This window comes from Eretmochelys imbricata, chromosome 26 (assembly GCF_965152235.1).
Source record: "Eretmochelys imbricata isolate rEreImb1 chromosome 26, rEreImb1.hap1, whole genome shotgun sequence".
In the NCBI taxonomy this organism is placed as follows: Eukaryota; Metazoa; Chordata; order Testudines; family Cheloniidae; genus Eretmochelys; species Eretmochelys imbricata.
Window position 1 is genome coordinate 14,928,142 of NC_135597.1, and position 21,605 is coordinate 14,949,746.

The following is a 21,605-nucleotide window of genomic DNA, read 5'->3' on the forward strand; positions in this document are numbered from 1 at the left end:
CTAATGAACCTTCCCCGTCTCTCTGGTCTACATGGCTTTGGGCAGGGTCTGTCTTTCACTCTGTGTTTGTGCAGGGCCTGGCTCAGCCGCCCCTGATCTCCCCCGGGACTGCGAGGTGCAGCTGTCATACAGGTGTGCAGGGACTTCACCTTGGGGTTGAGCTAATGCAAGCCCTGGAGAGGGAGGAAGGCCAGCCCGGGAGCTCTGTGTCCTGGGTGCAGGCTGGATTGCGACGGATCCCAGCGGATGGCCTTGGCGGGGGTGCCAGGTGTACGCCAGCCGTGTCTGGTCCATGGCGCGCTGCAAGCTGGTCTGCTGGAAGCTGGCTGGGTCAGAGCGCCCCAGGCTCTGGAAATGGGCTGGGCCCTTCTCCGGTCAGTGGCGTTACCGGTACCTGCTTATCCCCCTTGCTGGAGCCTGCCAGGCCCCTCTCACGGTGCCCGGGAGGGGCAGGGAACTTGGCCCCCCAGGTGCTGCATGCAGGTGCCAGCTGCTCCACATGGCAACAGGCCAGTGCAGCTTGTTGACTAGCGATTTCCCACAGGGCCAGCAACGTGCCAGCCGGGACAGGAGGGCCGAGCGACGCATTGTGGGTACTTTGCGGGCAGTTCCAGCCCATTGTAAACAAGAGACGCTTCTCAGGAGGTGGCTGCAAAGAGGTGTGGGGGGGGAATCTTTCAAGGGGGAGGGATAGCTCAGTGGTTTGAGCATTGGCCTGCTAAACCCAGGGTTGTGAGTTCAATCCTTGAGAGGGCCATTTAGGGATCTGGGGCAAAAATTGGGGATTGGTCCTGCTTTGAGCAGGGGGTTGGACTAGATGACCTCCTGAGGTCCCTTCCAACCCTGATAGTCTATGATTCTATGATCCCCCCCTGAGGGCCTAGGCCCCTGGCTGAGACCCAGCTGCACCCATAGGCCTGAATCGCCAGGGTGACGCTCCCCCATGGGCCACCAGCAGCTCTGGGGCGGGCTGGGAAGAGCCCAGAGGGGAAGGATCTTCACTGGGCACATTCCAGCCGTTTCTTGCTGGCCCAGCACAGGTCCCCAGCCCCCGCCCCCCCCTCCCCCCCTGGCAGCTCTCAGCCTTCCGGGGAGCCCTGGCATTGCGGGGCCGTGAGGAAAGGAGACGAGCCATTCCCCCAGCCAGGAAAGGGCCAGCCTGGAGAGATCGCACCTGTCCCGGGGCCACAGGAGGGGGTTGTTCTTCCCTGGGGCTGGTTGTGCTGGCATCACCACCGGGGTTCCCATTGGGGCTTGGCGGGGGAGCGGCTGGCTGGTGCAGGGGGACCTGGCCTTTCCCACAGTGAGCCGCAGCGCTTGCCCTGCCGTAGCCTGACGGTGACGTGCCAGCAGCCAGGCCCTGCGTCAGGTTCCCATTAATTGCAGGGCTGCATAACCCTGCCCCGAGGAGCTGCCCTTTCCCAGGCTGGGAAGCCGGGGCCACGAGAGCGGAGCTGGGCTCCCCCCAGGAGCTGCCTCTCCCTTGAGCCTAATTCCTTCAGGGGAAACGACCCTACAGGGCAGCGCCAGGAAGGAGAGGCCAGACGGAGCCTGCCCCCGCCACGGAGTCACCGATTCACCTGGGACACACAAGATTGCCGCTGAGTGGAAGAACTGAGACTAGAACCCAGGAGTCCTGACACTCTGCCCTAACCACTAGTCTGTGCTTCTTCCTGGAGCCTGGCATAGAACCCAGGAGTCCTGACTCCTAGCCCTGTTCCAACCCCTAGCCATGATTGTGCCAACTCCTCCGGACAGGGGAGACTCAAAGCACTTTGCAAAGCTGAGTCAGTATTGTTAGTCCTGGTTCACAGCTGGGGAAACTGAGGCACAGCAAGGGGAAGGGACTTGCCCAAGGTCAGCCAAAGTCAGTGATGGAGCTGGGGATAAAGCCCAGGAGTCCTGACTGTCTCTCCTGTGCTAACCACTACAGCGCACACCCCTCCCAGCACAGGGAACAGAACCCAGGCGTCCTGACGCCCAGCCCCATGCTTTAACCATTAGACACGATTGCTGCTGTATCTTTCCTCCTTATGAAGCTTCTTCCTGCGTGGGGTGGGTGTGAAGGAACGAGCGCCCCAGACCTGCGTGGGCCAGGGGACCTGCCCCATCAGCACAGTTGAATGGCTAGCAACGTCCATCTCTGCGTGGGGCCAAGGTCTAGGGGCAGCAGGGTGGGAGGAGCAGGCTGGCCAGAGAAGCCATGGAGACAACACGGACCCTTGGCGCTTTCCTGTGAGGCCAGGGGACTCTGCAGCCCCATTTCCCATAATCAAGCATAATCCCTGCGTCTCCATCGGGGACTGGGCCCAACCCCACTGAGCCAGGCACCAGTGCTGGGAAAACCTGTGACCCTCTCCCCGGGCCTGACCCCATCTCCCTCCCCCAGCCCTGCCAGCTGGACAGCGGCCAAGCTGCGCTCCAGGGAGGGCCTGGCCGCCAGGATTCCCAGCGCTGCCCCCTTCGCTCGGCGGGGCCAGCTGGGCAAGGCTGGGAACGCGCCCGGCGCTCTCATGGGACACTTATTTTCCCAGCCTAGCTCGGGTTTGTTTTCCTTAGTGAGCGGCCCTGGGCTGGGTCTGACGCACGCTCGTGCGTCTCTGCTCGCTCGGGGCCTGGGGCTCCGTCACGTTCCCCGCTCCCCTCCCACAAAGCAGTGCCGGGGTCCTACTGGCCGCAGGCCCCATGGCAGAGAGGGGCAGGAGACTGGAATGGGAACCACCCGTGGAGGCAGCAGAGGGCGCTGCAGCCCCTGGCCAGAACCCCAGTGTCCCCAGGAGTGCAATATTGGGGGGGGGGGGGCTGAATTCATTAACCTTTGCAATGGGGGAGGGTGCCCCCAGATGGCACCAGGTGCCCCTGCCCCTCTCCAGCACCCGATGGCTCGACCCGGGCTGGGGTCTCCCTAGAAACACCCCTCTGCCTGTTGTCCCACCCACCCCAGAACCCCAGCAGGCAGAGGGGTGATCTGCCTGCCGAGGGGCTCCGCCCACCCTGGGGCAGCCCCGTGAGAAGGTCACCCCTTGGAGGGCTGGTGGGGAGCAGCCCAGCCCCGGGACACGCCGCTGTTACACAACCTGCTTCCCAGAAGTTCTCGTCAGGGCAGGAAGATAAAGGGCCAGTGAGGACGTGCAAAGGCAGAGCCACCACGGCATGGCACAAAGCCCTCCTCGGGTTCAGGGAGCGGCCCGTGGGAGCCTGCCGCGGGCCCCTGGCATGGCCACCACCAGCTGGGGGCTCTGAGAGCAGGCCCAGCAAAACCCCACTGGCAGGGCCCAGTGTACACAGACAGCCACACTGGGGGGGCCCCTCATTGGGAGGGTGAGGGGTGATCTGGCATCAGGACACAGCTCCGCCCCCCAGCATACACCCTTCTGTCCCACAGCCCAGGCTTCCTGGCAGCTCCTGCCTCCCTCCCACTCCTCCTTGACATCCCCCAGCCACTGTGCAGCTGGCAAGGGCCCAGCATGGCCACATCCGCTGTGCTGCACGCCTGGAGCGCAGTGTAGCCCCTCGCATGTCCGAGGCAGGGACCTACCCCAGCCACCTGCTCGGAGGCAGGACTAGGAGTCAGGGCTCTTGGGTTCTCCTCTTCGTTTGGTTGCTCACAGGCTGGGTGGCCTGAGCTGGCTTTGCCTCGGTTTCCCCAGCTGTAAGAGGTGGGCGGAAGGAGCAATGCTACGCTCCCGTGAGGATCAGTTATGAGGGAAGCGGTTTGGGCAGCTCTCCAGCTATGGAGGGATGGGGTGATGGCCCATGCACACCCCCCTTTGCTGGCTCCGCTTTCTCCAGCTGTTTCCGGTAATTAATTAGCAAGGACGTGGCGCCAGGCCTGGAGAGCGTGTCCTGGTGCTGCATGGCCATGGGAAGGAGCCGCCCGGCCAGGAAGGGAGGGGAAGGCCTCACTGCACCACAGGAGGGGATGGACCCTCTCCCCTCCCACCTTCCTGCTTTGTTCCACCCTCCCCACGGAGCACCCCTGCCCCAGTGCCGAAGGGCCAGCAAAAGCAGATCCTTTGCCTGGGCCCAGCATGGCACATGGCCTCCCCCCGCCCTAGCAAAGGGGCTGGCCAGGGTCCACTGCCCCTCCAGCAAAGGCTGGGAGGGTCTGTACGGGGCTCAATAGTACCTGCTCCTCCACCCACCACTAGGGGGAGCTATGGCACTGGACTGCAGGGGGCCAGGACAGCCCCGCCCATCCCCAGGCCCTGAGCGCACAGCGCCCCCAGCAGGATGGCGCCGGTCCCCCCGGGCGCTGCACACTCTGGACTTGGGGGAGTCAGAGCCCGGCCGTTCGCGTGGATTTAACCAGGATCGACTGGGGCTTGGGCCAGCCAGCCCCGAGAGCCACCAGCGCTGGGGTGGCCCTGCAAAGCGGACAGCTGTCAGCAGGGACCAAGCACCTGGCCAGACTCCCGAGAGCTACCCCACAGGGCTGCTCCTGGGGGACCCTGGGCAGTTGGCAACCCCCGACCCCCACTTTCACATCACACCCCAGTGAGCAGGGTGCTGGCCCTGCCCAGAAAGTCTCAGCTATAGACTGGCTCTGCCTCTAAAGGGCTAAGCAGGTTAGCACTTGCTTTGGCTGCAGCTCATCTGGAGAGTGACAAGGTTGCAACGACTGTTCTAAGCTGCACCTGTGCTTTAGAGGAGCAGGATCTTTCAGTCTCTGTGGTTTGGGGAAAGGGAAGGACTAGGGCTTTCAAGGCAGAGCTTGTCACATGCTGGGGCGGGGGGGGCACAGTTCTGAGAGGCGCCTGCAGGCACGGACCCTGGGATTGGGCTGCAAAGCCGGCAGGAGGGGTAGGGTTCAAAGGCCAGCGAGCGAGATGATCAGTGGGGTGCCCTGAACCCCCCTAGCCTGATGCCCCAGGGCAGGCAGAGCACAGCACAGATCCACACATGCCTGTCCCCATGGGGCTGCAGCAGGATCAGGCCCCTCTCCATAGGGCCGTGAGCCTGGGCCCATGGGGGGCGGTGCCAGAGTAGGGCATGGAACCCAGGGGCCCTAGCTTGTGTTGGTGGAGGGGGGATCCCAGCCAGCCCATGCACTGATCCCAAGAGGGGTGGGAACAGAGGGGGCTGGGGTGGGGAGGCAAAGCTGCAAGAGGCTCCCCCCAACCCACAGAAACCTCCCACCCCGCCGCACGGATTAGGCGGAGACCCTGCGGCTGCCGCTTTAAGAGTGCTCCAGGCCCGGCGAGGGCCCAGCCCTCCCCCTTGGCAGGGAGGCCAGCTCCCAGGGGAGCGCTGGCTTTTTCCACTCTGGGAAGACTCAATGCCCTTTTATAGGCCGCCCGCTCCTTTTTCCATGAGCTCACAGGCCGGGGGCCGGGAACAGCCCTCCGCCAGCCCAGGCAGGGCTCCCGCGCTTTGGCCCGGGCGCCTCGGGCAGGGGGTGCAGGGCCCAGGTTGGGCACAGACAGCGAGGCCAAGCCCCAGGGGGTGCGTGGGGAGGGTGATGCGCTAACTACAAAATGCAGTGCTGTCCCCCCCCTCCCCCCCCACTCAGCCCAACTGCCCACCCCCACGTCTCTCTCAAACCCACCCCAACCCCAGCAGAGCCGGGAGCAGAACACAGCACCTGCCGACACCTACCAGCCCCCCCCCACACACGGCAACAGGCACCGGCTGGGGTTTCTCTCCCTTTTATTATTAATATAAAAATACTCCAATATTTACAGCCAATAAATATATTTCCGTAACAAATAAATTACACAGGGGTGGGGTGGGTCCTTGTTGCTTATTTACATGGATGGGGAGAGGGGGGCAGCTGGCGTGCAGGATGGGGGGTAGGTGGGGCAGGAACTGGCTTGGCCAAGGGGCAGGGACCCAGGCGGGGTGCGTGGGGGGGTATTTACACTGGTGACCCCCACCCCACCTCCTCCACTCCTCCGCCAAGTCACCAAGTCCATCTCTGCAGTTTGAGCTGGCCTGGGGGGGCACAGGAACACAGCCCCCCATTCCACCAGCCCCTCCCCCACCTGGGCACAAGGACACCATTGGCCCATCGCCAGCATGCAGGCTGTGGGGCATGGGAGATCACCCGCTTCGGGGGGCCACAGCCGACTTCCCCCCCTCCTCTCCAAGGACTGCCGCCCACAGGTAATGGGGATGGGTGCCCCGTTCCCAGCATGCAATGCAGTCCTGCCCAACGTTACTGGGAGGGCGTCTTGTGTCAGCTCAGGGTCTGCCCTCGCTCCCACATGCCAGCGCCCACCGGCCAGTGCCATGCCAGCCAGGATGGGCAGTCACAAGCAGCCAACAGCACCAGGCCGTGCTTCTCGGGCGAGCCGGCCTCCAAAATCCAGCCAGCATCCACTCCAGGCACCAGGTCCCAAGTAGGCTCCGTCCACCCAGGATCCGGGGCAGACTCGTGCGCCCCCTCCATCCGTCCAGGACCTGCCCGTGCGTCTCAACCAGCCGCCCCCAGGGCCCAGCCAGGGGGGCAGAGTCCAGGGCCGGGGCGGACTCCGGAACGGGCCCGATCCAGTGAAACGCCCACCCCGGGGTATCGAAATCCACGGGGGTCGTTCGAGAAAGGGTCCCACGCGTGTCCTGAAATGCAAAAGCGTCCCGGCGGGGCGGGGCGGGGGAGCCCGGGGCCCCCGGCCGGGTCTGAGGTAGCCGCGCCTTGCGCCAGAGGCCCGCAGCCCCGGGCTCACACCGAGGACTCCTCGGGGTTGGAGTCGGGCAGCGCCTGCCGCTGCTGGAGCTTGCGTCGCAGCTCCTCGGCCAGGTCGCCGTAGCCGGGCCGCTCCTCGGCCCCCAGCTGCAGGCGGATGTAGCCGTTGGAGGAGGATCCGCGGATGCTGCCCAGGTGGATGCGGCTGGGCGAGTGCGGGGGCGGGGAGGCCAGGGGCTGCCCGGGGATGCCGTTGGCAGGGGGCGAGGGTGTGGCCGAGCCGTTCTGGCACATGGCGCGGCCCGGCACGATCTTGAGGGAGCCGTCCGAATAGTAGTAGCTGGCCGGGTCCCAGAGCTTCTCGTCCGAGTCGGCGCTGGGGACGAACTTGGGGCTGGAGGGCTCCTTGGGCAGCTCGATGGGGTACACCAGGGTGCTCTCCGCGGCTTTGGCGCCCTTGGCCAGCTCCTCCCGCAGCCGGCGTCGCAGGGACAGCACCCCCAGCAGCAGCACCAGGCACAGGGCGCCCAGGGCGATTGCCACCATCCACACCAGCCCCAGGCTCTCCAGCGGGGCCCGGGCCTCCAGCGTGGCGGCCGGGCCGGCCACCACCGACACCACGTAGCCCTCGGCCGCCAGGCGCGCGCCCTGCTCCTCCGAGAAGCACCGGTAGGCGCCACCGTGCTGGGGGCCCGCGCCCAGGAGGACCAGGGCCTGCAGGTGGGCGTCGTACAGCAGCGAGGCCTGGTCCTCGGCCAGCTCCCGCCCATCGAAGGTCCAGCGTGCCCGGGCCAGGTTGGAGGTGAGGCGGCAGGGCAGGACCAGGTCTGCGCCGGCCACCACCGTGACGTTCTTGGGAGTGACTTTAACTGCCGGACAGAGGGGAGAAGGGGTCAGGCTGAGGTGGGGGCTGGACCCCCTTCCCACCAGCCCTCTGCCCATCCCACAGCCCTGCCCCAGAGGGATGCCCCGCGGGCGATGCCAGCCTCAGGGCTTGGCCTAGGCCTCTCTGCTGAGGCTGCAGGGACCAGCCTGGAGACAGTGTGTGCCCCGTGGGCACTGACGTTGCTGCGGGTTTCACAAAGGCCGCGGCAGGAGCTGGGCACATGGACGCACCTGGGCTGTGCCACGACCGGCAGGGCAATGGGGGGTGGCTGTGGCCTGTAGGATGGGTACACGGGAGATGTTTGGCCGAGTCATGGACTGGCCTGACAGCCCAGGGGCCAAGTGCCCTTCACCCAGGTCCTGGGGATGACCCAGGAGAGGCCCTGGGACGGGAACCCAAACCCTGCAGCACAGGGCAGCTTCAGCTCCGGGCAGGTACCTCAGCACCCGTCAGCCTGGCTGTCCAGCTGGGGAAACTAAGGCACAGAGAGGAGTCCTGGCTCCCAAGCCCGCGCTGAGAGGGGGCCCCCCAAGCTAACAGGGTGCATGTCCCCCCCAGCCCCTTTGGCTCCCAGCCTGGGGAGGGGCGCCGGTGTCCTCTCACCTGAGGGGGCTGCTCGGAGGAGGTTGCAGAGAGCCGTGTCCGCGTTCACCACGTCCTGGACCAGCAGGGACCTGAGAGAGACCCAGACTCAGCACAGCCCCAGCTGTCCCCGTGGGGCGCCAAGCCAGTCACTGCCCCTTGGCAGTCACTGCTCCGGATGGGGGCCAGAGCCCGGCCGGGGGGGAGGAGGAGACCTTCCAGTGGGGTGGGGCGGGGCGGGGCAGGGCAGGGCAGGGCAGAGAGATGCTAATCAGGGCCCTCTGGGAGGGGGCAGCCCCTTCCTGCCCTCCACATGGGAAGCGTCCGGCCCGCAGGCCATGACCCCTCCCTCAGCCCGCGGCCCCCTCACCCGTCAGCGCCGTCGGCCCGGAGGCAGCGGCTGGCGTTGCGGCTCCAGGCGCAGTAGGGGTCCTTGGCCAGGACGCAGTCGGCGCAGGAATGGTACTTGGCGCAGTCGGCCAGGGACAGCCGCACCACCTGGGAGCGAGATCCGGCAAAGAGCAGCTTCTGGGGGGGGCAGGGACACACACATCACTGCAGATGGAGCAGCCTAGAGCCATCACTGCCCATACCCTGTGCCCCTCCCTCCCCCCACAGCCTCCTGGTTATCCCCCCCACACCTGGCCCCCTCCCCCACGGCACCCCCTGTTATCCCGGCACTCAACAGCCCAGGACATCTCCCATCCCACACACACTCCCTGTGCTCTACCCCGCCCCCCACTGCCCTCTGGTTGTCACCAAGGTGCCCCGCCCCCTACCTTCTGGCGGGCCAGCACGAGGCTCTCGATGGGCTGCGCCGGCTCGAAGACCTGCAGCTCCTCCACGAGATGGACGCGGGAGGGCAGGACTAGGGCCTTGTGGAGCCACCCATCACCTGGAAGAGCCGCAGGGCAGGGTTGCAGGGAGCCGTGCGCAGGGGAGGGGCCCCGGGCAGCCCTCGTCACTCCTGCAGGATCCCCACGGTGCCCCCAGTAACGCTTCGGCCACCCCAAGCTGGGAGAGGCACCTCCCAGGTTGCCCCCCCATCACATGCTCACCAGCTCCCAAAGCGGCCCCTCCCCCCATCGCACCCCCCGCTGGGCAAGGCTGGGCCCAGGCTGGTGGCGGGGGGTGGGGGAGAGCGGAGCCTCTCGAGGGAAGGGGAAGGGGGAGCAGAGCCCTGGTGGGTACCTGTCCCAATGAAGAGCACGTTGTAGGAGGCCCCATCCAGCCCGCGCACCCGGTCCACCACCAGCCGGGTGAAGTTGGCGTCCTTCTTGAGCAGCAGGGGCCGGTTGTGGCATGGCAGCACCGGCTCGTCCATCAGCGGGTGCTTCTTGGCGAAGTTCAGCGTGTTGTCCGGCAGCTCCAGCGAGCTGGCTACACCGTTCTGCCGGTGCCAGTCCGTGATGCACTGCGGGGAGAGGGGCCAGGCACCAAGTGAGGGCAGAGGACACCACCAACCTGGGGGGCAGGGCATAGCTTAGCTGGCAGCCTGGGGGGCAGAGGCAGCTGAAGTGCCCGTGCTGGGAGGGGGACCCCTTTTAGCCCTGGGGTGGGGATTGGTGAGTGCCCACCCAGCCCCCAAGGGGGCACTGCTCTGGGGGGTGGTCCCTGGCAGAGATGAGAGCAGCTGGCGCTCCCCGCTGTGATGGCTGGGTCCCCCCAGTCCCCGTGGCACTTACCGCCCCAGGCCGGGGGCTGGGCACCTGGTCCGAGTACCTGCCCCACTTCTGGGCCTGCTCCCGGTACTCCTTGTAGGGCCCCTCGAAGGCCTTGCGCACGTCCTCGATGTGGTACTGGCAGACGGCAGAGACGTCCACGTCCCCCCTGTGGGGAGGGAGGGTGAGACCCAGCGTGGGGCTGGGGGTGCTGGGAGGATTGGGGGGGGATGGCCGGGGCAGAGCCTGGGGGATGGGAGGGAGCCAGGGGAAAGCTTCTTCCCTGGCCCGGGGGGGCGTATGAGAGTTGGGGGGCAGCCCTGGGGAGACGGGGTTGGCACCGGCTGCGGAGGGGCGGGGGTCTGTGGAGGTGGGACGGAGGCAGCAGGGCCTGGGGGGATGCCCAGTGGCCCGGGGCTCCCCATTCGCCCGCCGTGCTCACCAGCGAGCCTGGAAGAGGCCGAAGAAGGTGGTGTCGCGCCAGCCGGCCCCGCCCAGCGTGTACACGGCCTGCAGCCGGTTGAAATGCAGCTGCTGCTCCGGGATGGAGCAGACCAGCCGGGCCTTGAGGAACGTCGTCCACTTCTTCTGCAGGGTCCGGGCGCCGCCCACGTCCCCCTGGGCAGAGGGAGGCACCGCGTGAGGGGCCGGGACAGGCCAGACCCCGAGAGCCCCATGCCCTGGCCCAGCCTGCCTGGCACCAGCCCCGGGAGCTCTCCTGCCCCCCTCGACACCGAGCCACCACCAGGGTCCACCCCCCCCCCAGGGCCCGGCCCCCCGGGCTCCAGCCACGCCGCAGCGTCTCTGGGGGCCCCTCCCCGAGGGCTGGTGGCCGCAGCTCCCGGCCGTACCTTGCAGACCCGGGCCACCCGGGCCACCACCTGCTCGGCGTAGCAGTCGTACTCCACGGCCCGCTCGCTGAAGAAGAAGTAGACCTTGTCGTCGTCCCCGCTGCTGCTGCCCACGCTCTCCTGCACGTAGGCTGAGCCCACGAAGTGGGGCTCTGCAATGGGGGCGGGGGGCACATGAGACCAGGGCTCCTGGGCCCCACATCCCTCCAGCTCCCCGCTCGGGCCCCCCAGCCGTCACGCTTGGTGCCAGATGCCCTGCTGCGCCCCCTCCAATGGCCCCCCCGGGCTGCTGCAGGACCCGCTCCCCCAGAGCCCCCAGCTCAGCGATGCAGCCTCCCCGCCGGCCAGAGGCCACATGGGGAGAGACCCAGACTTGGGTAGCAGGAGCCCAGGAGGAGGCCTTACAGCTCGCCAGACCCACAGTGGGATGGGCTGGTACTGGGGGGCCCAAGGGGGCTCCTCTCAGAGCCCCCCCCCAGTGAGAATCCCTCCCGCGACAGAAAGGGGGCTGCAGGACCAACTGTGCGAGCTGTGGCCCCGGGGCCCTTCTCCCCACCCATTCAGCCAGCCCCCCAGGCCTGTGCCCCCCCCTCACCATTCAGCCAGGAGGCCAGGTACTCCGTCTTCATGGAGTAGTGGGGGCCCCGGTTACGCAGGATCACGGGCTCCGTCCCCAGGAAGTTGTTGAGTGTCGCCGAGTACAACTCACCATCTGGACGGCATGGCCAAGAAGGGGTTAACTGGGTGCACAGGGCAGAAATACCACCCCACCCCCCAACCCCAAGCACGGGCACCCTAGGCCCCATCCCAGCCCAGCCGGACACCCCCCGGCCCAGCCCGCGGGCCCCCAGCAGAGCCCCCCCCCAAAGGGCGCCACCTACCCACGATGAGGCCCGTGTGGCCCTTGGCCGGGTCGTAGGGGCACTTCCCCTTCCCATCCTCGAAGGCCAGCCTGTTGAGGGAGAAACTGGACAGCTCCTGAAAGAGATGCCCCCCACGCAGGGTCAGTGGGGCCCGGCGGGACACAGCCTGCAGAGACGGGGCTGTGCTGGGCCCACAGCCGGGTCTGAGAACGCCCCACGGCTCGGCTCCACCCCACCCCGGCCCACGCAGCGGGCAGCACCTGTCAGCATCCCCTGCTTCGTTCGCCACCTGGGACTCCCAGCCTCTACTGGCGAAATGGGGCAGGGGGAGCTCCCGGCTCCCCCCATCCCGTCCCAGCAGGGGGCGCGGGGCAAGGAGCCGCTCCCGTCCCGGCACATCCCAGCGGGGGGCACGGCGGGGGGGGGGCGCGGGGCAAGGAGCCGCTCCGGGCCCGTCCCAGCAGGGGGCGCGGCGGGGGGGGGGCGGGGGCAAGGAGCCGCTCCGGGCCCGTCCCAGCAGGGGGCGCGGCGGGGGGGGGGGGGGCGGGGCAAGGAGCCGCTCCGGGCCCGTCCCAGCAGGGGGCGCGGCGGGGGGGGGGGGGCGGGGCAAGGAGCCGCTCCGGGCCCGGCCCAGCAGGGGGCGCGGCGTGGGGGGGGGGGCAAGGAGCCGCTCCGGGCCCGGCCCAGCAGGGGGCGCGGCGGGGGGGGGGGCGGGGCAAGGAGCCGCTCCGGGCCCGGCCCAGCAGGGGGCGCGGCGGGGGGGGGGGGCGGGGCAAGGAGCCGCTCCGGGCCCGGCCCAGCAGGGGGCGCGGCGGGGGGGGGGGCGGGGCAAGGAGCCGCTCCGGGCCCGGCCCAGCAGGGGGGCGCGGCGGGGGGGGGGGGGGGCGGGGCAAGGAGCCGCTCCGGGCCCGGCCCAGCAGGGGGCGCGGCGGGGGGGGGGGGGGCGGGGCGGGGGGGGGGGGCGGGGGCAAGGAGCCGCTCCGAGCCCGGCCCAGCAGGGGGCGCGGCGGGGGGGGGCGGGCGGGGCAAGGAGCCGCTCCGAGCCCGGCCCAGCAGGGGGCGCGGCGGGGGGGGGCGGGCGGTGGCAAGGAGCCGCTCCGGGCCCGGCCCAGCAGGGGGCGCGGCGGGGGGGGGCGGGCGGGGGCAAGGAGCCGCTCCGGGCCCGGCCCAGCAGGGGGCGCGGCGGGGGGGGCGGGGCAAGGAGCCGCTCCGGGCCCGGCCCAGCAGGGGGCGTGGCGGGGGGGGCGGGGCAAGGAGCCGCTCCGGGCCCGGCCCAGCAGGGGGCGTGGCGGGGGGGGCGGGGCAAGGAGCCGCTCCGGGCCCGGCCCAGCAGGGGGCACGGCGGGGGGGGGGGGCAAGGTGCCGCTCCGGGCCCGTCTGAGCAGGGGGCGCGGCGGGCGGTGGGGGGCGGGGCAAGGAGCCGCTCCCGGCCCGGCCCAGCAGGGGGCGGGGCGGGGGGCGGGGCAAGGAGCCGCTCCGGGCCCAGCCCAGCCCAGCAGGGGGCGCGGCGGGGGGGGGGGGGCGGGGGCAAGGAGCCGCTCCGGGCCCGGCCCAGCAGGGGGCGCGGCGGGGGGGGGGGGGGCGGGGCAAGGAGCCGCTCCGGGCCCGGCCCAGCAGGGGGCGCGGCGGGGGGGGGGGGGGCGGGGCAAGGAGCCGCTCCGGGCCCGGCCCAGCAGGGGGCGCGGCGGGGGGGGGGGGGCGGGGCAAGGAGCCGCTCCGGGCCCGGCCCAGCAGGGGGGCGCGGCGGGGGGGGGGGGGGGCGGGGCAAGGAGCCGCTCCGGGCCCGGCCCAGCAGGGGGCGCGGCGGGGGGGGGCGGGCGGGGCAAGGAGCCGCTCCGGGCCCGGCCCAGCAGGGGGCGCGGCGGGGGGGGCGGGCGGGGCAAGGAGCCGCTCCGGGCCCGGCCCAGCAGGGGGCGCGGCGGGGGGGGCGGGCGGGGCAAGGAGCCGCTCCGGGCCCGGCCCAGCAGGGGGCGCGGCGGGGGGGGGCGGGGCAAGGAGCCGCTCCGGGCCCGGCCCAGCAGGGGGCGCGGCGGGGGGGGCGGGGCAAGGAGCCGCTCCGGGGCCCGGCCCAGCAGGGGGCACGGCGGGGGGGGGGGCAAGGTGCCGCTCCGGGCCCGTCTGAGCAGGGGGGCGCGGCGGGCGGGGGGGGCGGGGCAAGGAGCCGCTCCCGGCCCGGCCCAGCAGGGGGGCGGGGCGGGGGGCGGGGCAAGGAGCCGCTCCAGGCCCAGCCCAGCCCAGCAGGGGGCGCGGCGGGGGGGGCGGGCGGGGCAAGGAGCCGCTCCGGGCCCGGCCCAGCAGGGGGCGCGGCGGGGGGGGGCGGGGCAAGGAGCCGCTCCGGGCCCGTCCCAGCAGGGGGGCGGGGCGGGGGGGCGGGGCAAGGAGCCGCTCCGGGCCCGGCCCAGCAGGGGGCGGGGCGGGGGGGCGGGGCAAGGAGCAGCTCCGGGCCGTACTCACGATGTAGGTGCACTTGGGCTGGAAGGCGAAGGTGCCGCACGCATACAGGTGGGAGCTGTTGTAGCTCTGGAGGAAGCGGATGTAGTTGAAACAGTCGGTCTGGGGAGAAAGGGGCTGGTTAGTGGGCGGGGGGGGGGGGTCTATCCGGGTTCCCCCCCCTCCCCAGGGCAAGGGCTGGCCATGGAGCCAGCAGAACTTGCCTGGGGATGTGGGACCCCGCAAGCTCCCCCAGCCCGGGGAGGGACGTGGCACGTGCCGTCACCCTGCCGCACCGGGACCTGCCCCCCACGCGCAGTAGGGGCTGCAGGACAGACCCGTGGGCTCAGGAGGGGGGGCCCTGCCCAGGGGGCGAGGCCAGGGGCGGGCGGGGGGAGCCGGGGCCCCCTGTGCCCAGCTGACGTACCTGGTTGTTCTTGCCCTTCTGGATACATTCCACTTTCTTCTCTGCCGGAGCCTCCCAGGAGATCTGCCAAGCCAGAGGGAGTGGGGTCAGGGGCGAACCAGCCCCCCAGGTCCTGCCCCACCCCCCATCTCCTGCAGCCACACAGGGCTCAGCCCTCCACCCTCCCCGACATCTGGGGGGGCCCCTAGCTGGGTCAAGAGCCACCCCCCCTTCCCTGCAGAGGAGGTGCCCAGCAACCAGCCCAGGGCACGGCCAGGAGAACACGCCCGCGTTCAGGGGGTGCCCAGCAGGGGGTACCGCTCCCCAAGGGGCTGTTTAACCAGCACCCCCAGGCCAGCCAGACCCTTCGTGGCTCCGTCCCCCTAGATGGGGGGCACCGCCAGGCTTTGGGGGCCACTCCCAGGCCCTGTGGTGACCCGCCCCCCTCTTACCGCTGCCTTCAGCTCCATGGTGCCAGTGGCAAGGGCGAAGATGGCCTCCCGGGCACCCACGTACAGCACCCTCTCGGCCTCGCCCAGCGTCAGCGTCTTGTAGTGGGACACGCCCGCCTTGGAGAACCGCTTCGCCACGTCCTTCAGCTCTGCGGGGAGGGGACGGGAGGGCGTCAGGGCACTCGGGGGCCTGCAGGCTCCTGGGGGCACAGGGCCAGACCATGGCCTGGCACCACCACTGTGACCCAGGCCGCCTGCTGCCCAGTGCCAGCCGAGGGGCCCGGAGAGAGGCTGCAAGGCCCCAAGTTCCAGAGCCGCGTGGTAATGCCAGGGCTCCCGCCCCACACCCTGCCCCAGCGAGGGCGAGCGAGTCCCTCACTCCCAGGCTGCACCCTGGGGGCAGGCGGGATCCAGGAGTCACAGGGGTCCTGCTGGCTGCTTGGCTGGCACCCCTGGCACTGGACCAACCAGTTGTAGGGCAAGGGGGGATCCCACCCACTGGGGGGCAGGTGCTGAGGGATCCCAGGGGCCAAGGCTAGCAGAGAACGAGGCCGAGTCTGAGCTGGCCCCAGGACAAGGCTCCATGAACCTTAAACCCTAGAGAAGGGCGTCCTGGAGACAACTCGCTCTCGGCCAGCAGGAGTGTAACTGCCCCAGCCGCCCCCCGCTTCCTGCCCTGAGAGCCAACAGCCCCCAGCAGAGATGGGGCCGGACAGGCAATGGGGCCAGGCAAGCGGCTGCTGCCTCCTTGCACTGTCATGGCTGGCAGCCCCTCGCTCCCGACCCGCAGCCCCCTGCTAGCCCAGCCCCGGGGTCCCCCCCAGCTCTGCCAGTGCCCCTCACTCCTGACCCGCAGCCCCACCCTACCACCCACCCAGCTCTGCCGGTGCCCCTCGCTCCCGACCCACAGCCCCCTGCTAGCCCAGCCCCGGGGTCCTCCCCCCAGCTCTGCCGGTGCCCCTCACTCCCGACCCACAGCCCCCTGCTAGCCTAACCCAACCCTGGGGTCCTCACGGAAGCTCCACCGATGCTCCTCACTCCCAGCCCGCAGCCCCCCACGCTAGCTGCTATCCCAGCTGGGAACAGCCCTGAGCTTGTGATCTCGTCCACAGACGCCCTGAGCCTGGAGACAAATTCAGCTCTAACGTGCCCCTTCCTTGGGGCCCAGGCCCCACAGGGCGCAGAGACCCGCTGAGCGCCCTGGGCCGGGGGAGCTCACGTGGGACCAGCCAGCCCCTTCCCGGGCGCCAGCCCCTTCCCGGAAGCCCCCCTTACCCCCCAGGGATCCGCTCGCTCCTCGCGCTGGCTGGACAAGGGAGCCATTGTCGGGGATGCGCCGGGTGGAACCGGAGAGTGCTCAGCCTGGCGCCCTGGCAGAGGGGCCCTTTGCCGCCCCTGCCCAGCCCAGCCCCCAGGGCCAGCTTTGTTCAGAGAAAGGGCACATTGATGGGGAGAGTGGAGCCGGGGGGGGGGGGGGGGGGCATATAGAGCTAACTCCAGCCACTCTGGGCTGGGGGGAGGGAGATCTGCCAGGCACTGCTGGGGGGTGTAGGGGCTGTCGCCCACACAGCCCCCCCATTCGCTCTGCTCCACGCTGGACACAGCGCTGGGGGCTGCACGCTCTGCCTTCCTGGGGCACCGCAGGGACCGGTGCAGGGAGACTGGAAAGGGAAGTTGGGACCAGCAGCTCCGGCCCCGTAAGCGGAGCTGGGCCAAGCTGATGGCAGGAAACCCAGCACCAGCCCGGTCGTGTTACCAGCCGCAACGTGAGCCCCCGATACAAACCCATCCCCCAGGCTGGCGCAGAGGGCCCAGGGTACGGATCGCTTCACACTGGCCTGGAGCCTTGGGAGAAACAGGGACACCCCCCCCCCCCCCACTTCCAGGAAGCCTCCTGTGTCCCAATCCCCAACCCAGGAGCACGTCACCCCAGGCCAGGGACCGGCTCTGCAGTCCGGGTCTGTACAGCGCCTGGCACGATGGCACCAGGGGCACAGGGAGATTCCTAGACGCTGCCATGTACAACACTCCCAAATACACACACGCCAGCTGGCATGGGGAGGTCCAACCAGGCCGCATCTCCCTGGATCCTGAACCCGGGGTGAGGGCAGCCGAGCGCAGACATCAATGCAAGACACGGCGCCGCACACCAGGCTCCAAGCCAGAGCTGGAACCGCCGTGGCCAGCTCACCCCTGCCCCCAGCGCTGCCCCCATGCCCTGGGGCACAGACCCTGCCAGACTTGGCATCCCCAGCGCCTAAAGTCGCAGACGGGCAGCATGGGCACCTTGAGGTGACATAGGCAAAGCGGGACTGGACGCAGGGAATGAGCCTCCCCAGAGACGGTCGCACCCGCTCCCCCACACGAACACCCAGAGACTCCTTCGGCACAGGCCAGGAGCACTGGGAGGTGGGGGAGACCCCCTGGCACCCTGGAGATCAGGGCTCCCAGGGGAGATGGAGAACCTGGGGCCTCGGCACTGAGGGGGCTGGCTCGGCCGCTCCGCCAGCTGGGGCCCATTAGACCCGGGGAGCAGAGCCCGTCACAGCGCCGCGGCTGATCAAAGCGGGCACCTGGCTTCAATCAGCCTCCCTCCCCCACTCACCAGCCCAGGGTTCGGCTGGGCGGGGGAGGGGAGCCCGCAGCACTGCCCAGCCCCCACCATATGGGGAGACAGGCCACGGGCAGCCGCACCCGAGAGGATGGGCCCAGCCCCCTGCAGCGGGCAGAGCGGGCACCAGCCGCGCTTGTGGGGCGAGGCCAGCGCTGGGCCCCCTGGCGAGGAGCCAGGGCCCCCGACCCCCTTCCCACCCCACAGCCAGGCCGGGGCCTGGGAAACGGACCCAGCGGGCAGCACCCAGCCCCAGCGCAACCCCAGGCTGGCTGGTGCGTCTCAGCTCCTGCAGGGACTGGGGTGCCCAGAGAGCCGGGGGGCGGAACGGGGGGGGGGGGGGGGGGCTGCAGAGGCCGAGTGCTGAAGGGGGCCCAGGAGGAAACCTGCCCTGGGCACAGCGGGGCCAGCTTCTGAGCAGCCCTGGGGGCAGAGAGCCTGGCAGAAGCAGGGGCTGCGGGTCGGGAGCGAGGGGCACCGCCTCATGACACATCCCCGCCCACGCGCCAACGGGGGCCGTCAGCCCCCCAGAGCGAGCGCCAAGGCGGGGAACGAAGACGGGTTTGTGCCGCGCCACGGGACCGAGGGGGGAGCGCCCAGGGAGCAGAGACTGAGAGCAGAGCGGGCACAAGGGCCGGGCGCCCGCCCCGCACGGCAGGAGCCGAAGGAGGGGCTGTGGGCACGAGGGAGGGACGCCGCCCCCGGGCCCAGCCCCTGCGTTGGGGGAGCAGCAGGGCGCAGGATGGAGGGGAGCCCTGGGGAGGGCAGCAAGCAGCAAACAGGATGAGATCATTGCCCGGGGCTGGTGCAAACACCTGATGTCACCTCTGGAGAGGCAGCCCCCTGGGGCCAGCCAGGCCCCCTTCCCACCAGCCGGGGCAGGGGGAGGCAGGGAGAGTCTGGGGACCCCAGCGTAGGTACCACGGAGCCAGGGGGCGAGCAGCTGGCTGACAGGCCAAACCAGCCATGGGGGCCAGGCCGGGGGGGGTCACCCCGGCAGCAGGACGGAGGCCCCCGCCCCACCCCACAGAGCTCCCGGTCTGGCCAGTGTTAACTCCTGCAGACAGCTGGAGCCACCCACGCAGTGGGAGGGCAGGGAGGCTGCTGCTGGGGGTCCTGGGAGGGGAGGGGGCTCCCAATCCCATGCCAGCGGGAGATGCCCGCCAGCAGCGCCCGGACGTCACGACTCACCATGGCCCGGCTGTGCCAGCCAGATTTATGCAAAGGGACGGGCTGCCCCCAAGGGAGGGGCCAGGCTGCCAGGGCCACAGGTGCTGCCCTGTGCCCCACGCACAGTCCAGGAGACACCCCCTCTGGGCAATGGGCCCGGTACTGGGGCCTGAGCTCCCCAAACCAGCTTCACCCCCAAACAGGGTTCAGAGCGACTGTGGCGTGTCCTCCCCCCCGCCCCCCCCCCCTCCAGCCAGGGGCCCCAGGGCTGAGCACACCCCAGCTTAACTGCAGCAGTCACTCCTACCCTGTCCTTTGCCTCTCCCAGCTCCCCGCTCCAGCCCCTCGAGTCAGACCCAGAGGGGGTGGGGGGGACGTGCTCCCGTCCCAGGGAACAGGCTCCAGGGACTCCCGTGGGACACAGGGAGGCCATGGCTGCCCAGGGAACTGTACCTAGGTCTGCCAAGTCCCAGCTAGCACCCTAACCACTGGGCCTGCCTTCCTCTGCTGGGGCGGGTACAGGCTGGATTGGGAGCTTCCCCCCGCAAAGGCAGGGATTCTCCACAGCTGCCCCCCAGCACAGGGACACTGCTGGCCCCTTACCCTCACTGCACAGCGAGCCAGGGACTGGCCCTGCCCCAGGCACATAGGATTTGGGGGTTTCCTCAAAGCCTCAGCTCCTGGAGTCCCAGGATCACGCGAGTGCATTCCCCTTTAAACAGCGAGAGATGGTTGTGGCTGCAGAGCCAGGAACGCGAGCCTGACAGTGACACGCACAGACCCCCCACCTCTCCCCAATCTCAGCACTGCGGAGCCAGACCCTCGACTTCTTCGTTAAAATTTGTCATCCCTCCAGGCCCCTCTGCCCTGAGTCGCTAGGATCCCAGCTCAGCACCGTGGGGCGGATGCTCCTGGGGACAGGCTCCAGGGGTCTGTCTGATGGGGTGTTCCCAGCCCCACACCTCCACAGACCCTCTGCTGCCCCCCCATCCTCTATCAGCCAGTTTAACGCCAAAAAGCCCAGCCCAGCCCAGGGCACCGCACTGGTTCTGTGCTTTCAGCCGGGGCTGGGCACCACCCGACAGAGACACGACACGTCCCCCCAGCCCGGCCACGCCCGGCCCGGCCACGGGTGCACTCACCGTTGTAGGGGATGGTTTTCCTGGGCACCAGGTTCCACCAGGCAGTGTCGGTGGTGCCCACACTCAGGCAGATGGCGGTGAGCAGGGCGAGGCCCGGGAGGCTGGTGTCCATGCTGCCCCGTGGCATGCTGGGGTCTGGCCTCCCTGCGCCCGGCTCCACTCGCTGCTCCGGGGGCCTGGCGGCGAGAGACGGGCAAGTTACGGGGGGCCAAGGGCAGAGGAGCCAAAGCACGTGGGCAGGCAGGAAACCGGGACAAGGGAACCATTGAGATGCGTCTGCTCTGAACACTTAGCTGGGGGGGGGGATGGGAGGGGGGGGAGGGCTGAGCCAGCCCCAGATTCCCCCCACCCTCCCCCGCAAAGCACTCCCTGCCAAGCCAGCCCCAGCCCCATGGAAGAGTAAATGGGTCTGACCCAGCCAGCTAGGAAACGACCATGGGGGGCAGCCCTACCCCCAGATCCAAGGGCAGGCTGGTGGGGGATTTGCCCAGTGTCAGAGAGGGAGGCACACACAGGAGCTCTTGGCTTCTCTTCCCTTATCCACAGCCACCCCCCTTCCTAGGCGAGTGTCCCCCGCAGGGAGCTGGGGGTGCACCAGCCCCTCCTGCTGGGAGCTTCCCCCGACTCTGCCAAGCGGAGCCGGTGCCACCCCTGGGTCACGGATTCCCTTTTTTGTGGTCACCTCATTCGGTAACTACTTCCTGCCATCAATGGGGCTGGTGCTGAGTCAGCCCGGGGGGGGGGGGGGGGGAAGGGGGAAGAGCCGCGGGGGCTGCCAGCAAAGCTGCTCCTTCCTCTTCCCAGCTAACACACAGCTCCCCACCCCCACCCCCACACACACTCCCCTGGGATTACTCCACCTTGCAGCCATCACATCCTCTGCAGGAGGAAACTCCACACAGGGATGGGTGAGGGGGTTTCCCCATTCAGAGCCCCAAAGGGGCCCCTCTGAGCCAATCCCGACAGGGCAGGTCCCCACAGGCTCCTTCCGAGAGGGAGCAGTGACTCCTGGGTTCTATTCCCAGCTCTGACAGACTCCCTCTCTGGCCTTGTGCCTCAGTTTCCCCCTCTAACATGGGTAGAATGACACCAGCCCAGGTGGCAGCTGTTGAGTTACCTCCACGCCAGTGAGGGGCTTTGGGACCCTTGGCTCTCTCCTGCCCTGTGCTGGGCCCTTGCCACCCCAGACACCTGGCTTCCCGCTGCCAGCCTGGAGCAGAGCGGGCAGAAACATGCCTGGAGCCTCATGGGGAGAGGGGGGCACTGCTGCCCAGAGTCCCCCAGCATGTCCTGGGGAGGGACTGACGGAGACCATGGGTGGGACACGGCCTCAGAGGACAGAAGGTGCCCGTGGCATCCAGCCGGGCAGGGGCCAGAGTGGGGGGGATGACAGGGCAGGGCTGGGGGGCGATGGATGTGGGAAGAGCTCACAGGTTACCAGCCGGACAGCGGCAGGAGCATAACTGTTTTCCATGAAGGGAAGCAGGAAGCCGCCTCTCCCACCCCGCAGGACACGGAGGGGAGAAGTGGATTTCCGGCCAGGAAGCGAGGCAGTGGGCTATGGGAATCCTGGCCAGGAAGCCAGCCACACCAACGGGAGATCCGGCTGGGGACAGGCCAAGGCGGCAGCCCCTGCCCCTGCCCGAGTTCGCCACTCCCAATGGAGTCAAGGGAACATCTGGAACCCCCCCAGCCCAATCCAGCCCGCGGGGACCAGCCCCTGCTCTCAGCCCCTCGGAGTTGGTGGGTCTTCGACCAGTGCATCAAACACCCACGTCACAAGAACCACCACTGTCTGGCAGCTGCTCGGGGGGGCTGGAGGGGACAGGGGACAGGCAGCTCAGGAGACCAAGCCCGAGGCCTTGTTGGCTCCTGCGCAGGGGACAGATCCTGCCCCTGCTCCACCAGCTGCTGGACCCACGGGTC

The 21,605-nt window shown here is 69.5% G+C and overlaps 1 protein-coding gene across 1 annotated transcript; it reads right to left on the reverse strand.

Moving 5' to 3' along the window:
• Window positions 1–6,661: 6,661 nt before the first annotated feature.
• SEMA4C (semaphorin 4C) lies at window positions 6,662–19,791 on the reverse strand. The gene is made up of 14 exons (XM_077805792.1): window positions 19,680–19,791; window positions 14,757–14,905; window positions 14,326–14,388; window positions 13,923–14,021; window positions 11,487–11,583; window positions 11,201–11,317; window positions 10,606–10,757; window positions 10,197–10,372; window positions 9,779–9,923; window positions 9,285–9,507; window positions 8,873–8,988; window positions 8,464–8,621; window positions 8,115–8,185; window positions 6,662–7,494 (listed from the first exon to the last, which is right to left on the reverse strand). Exons 1-14 carry the CDS (start codon window positions 19,789–19,791, stop codon window positions 6,662–6,664), a joined length of 2,511 nt encoding a protein of 836 aa, XP_077661918.1.
• Window positions 19,792–21,605: the final 1,814 nt, after the last annotated feature.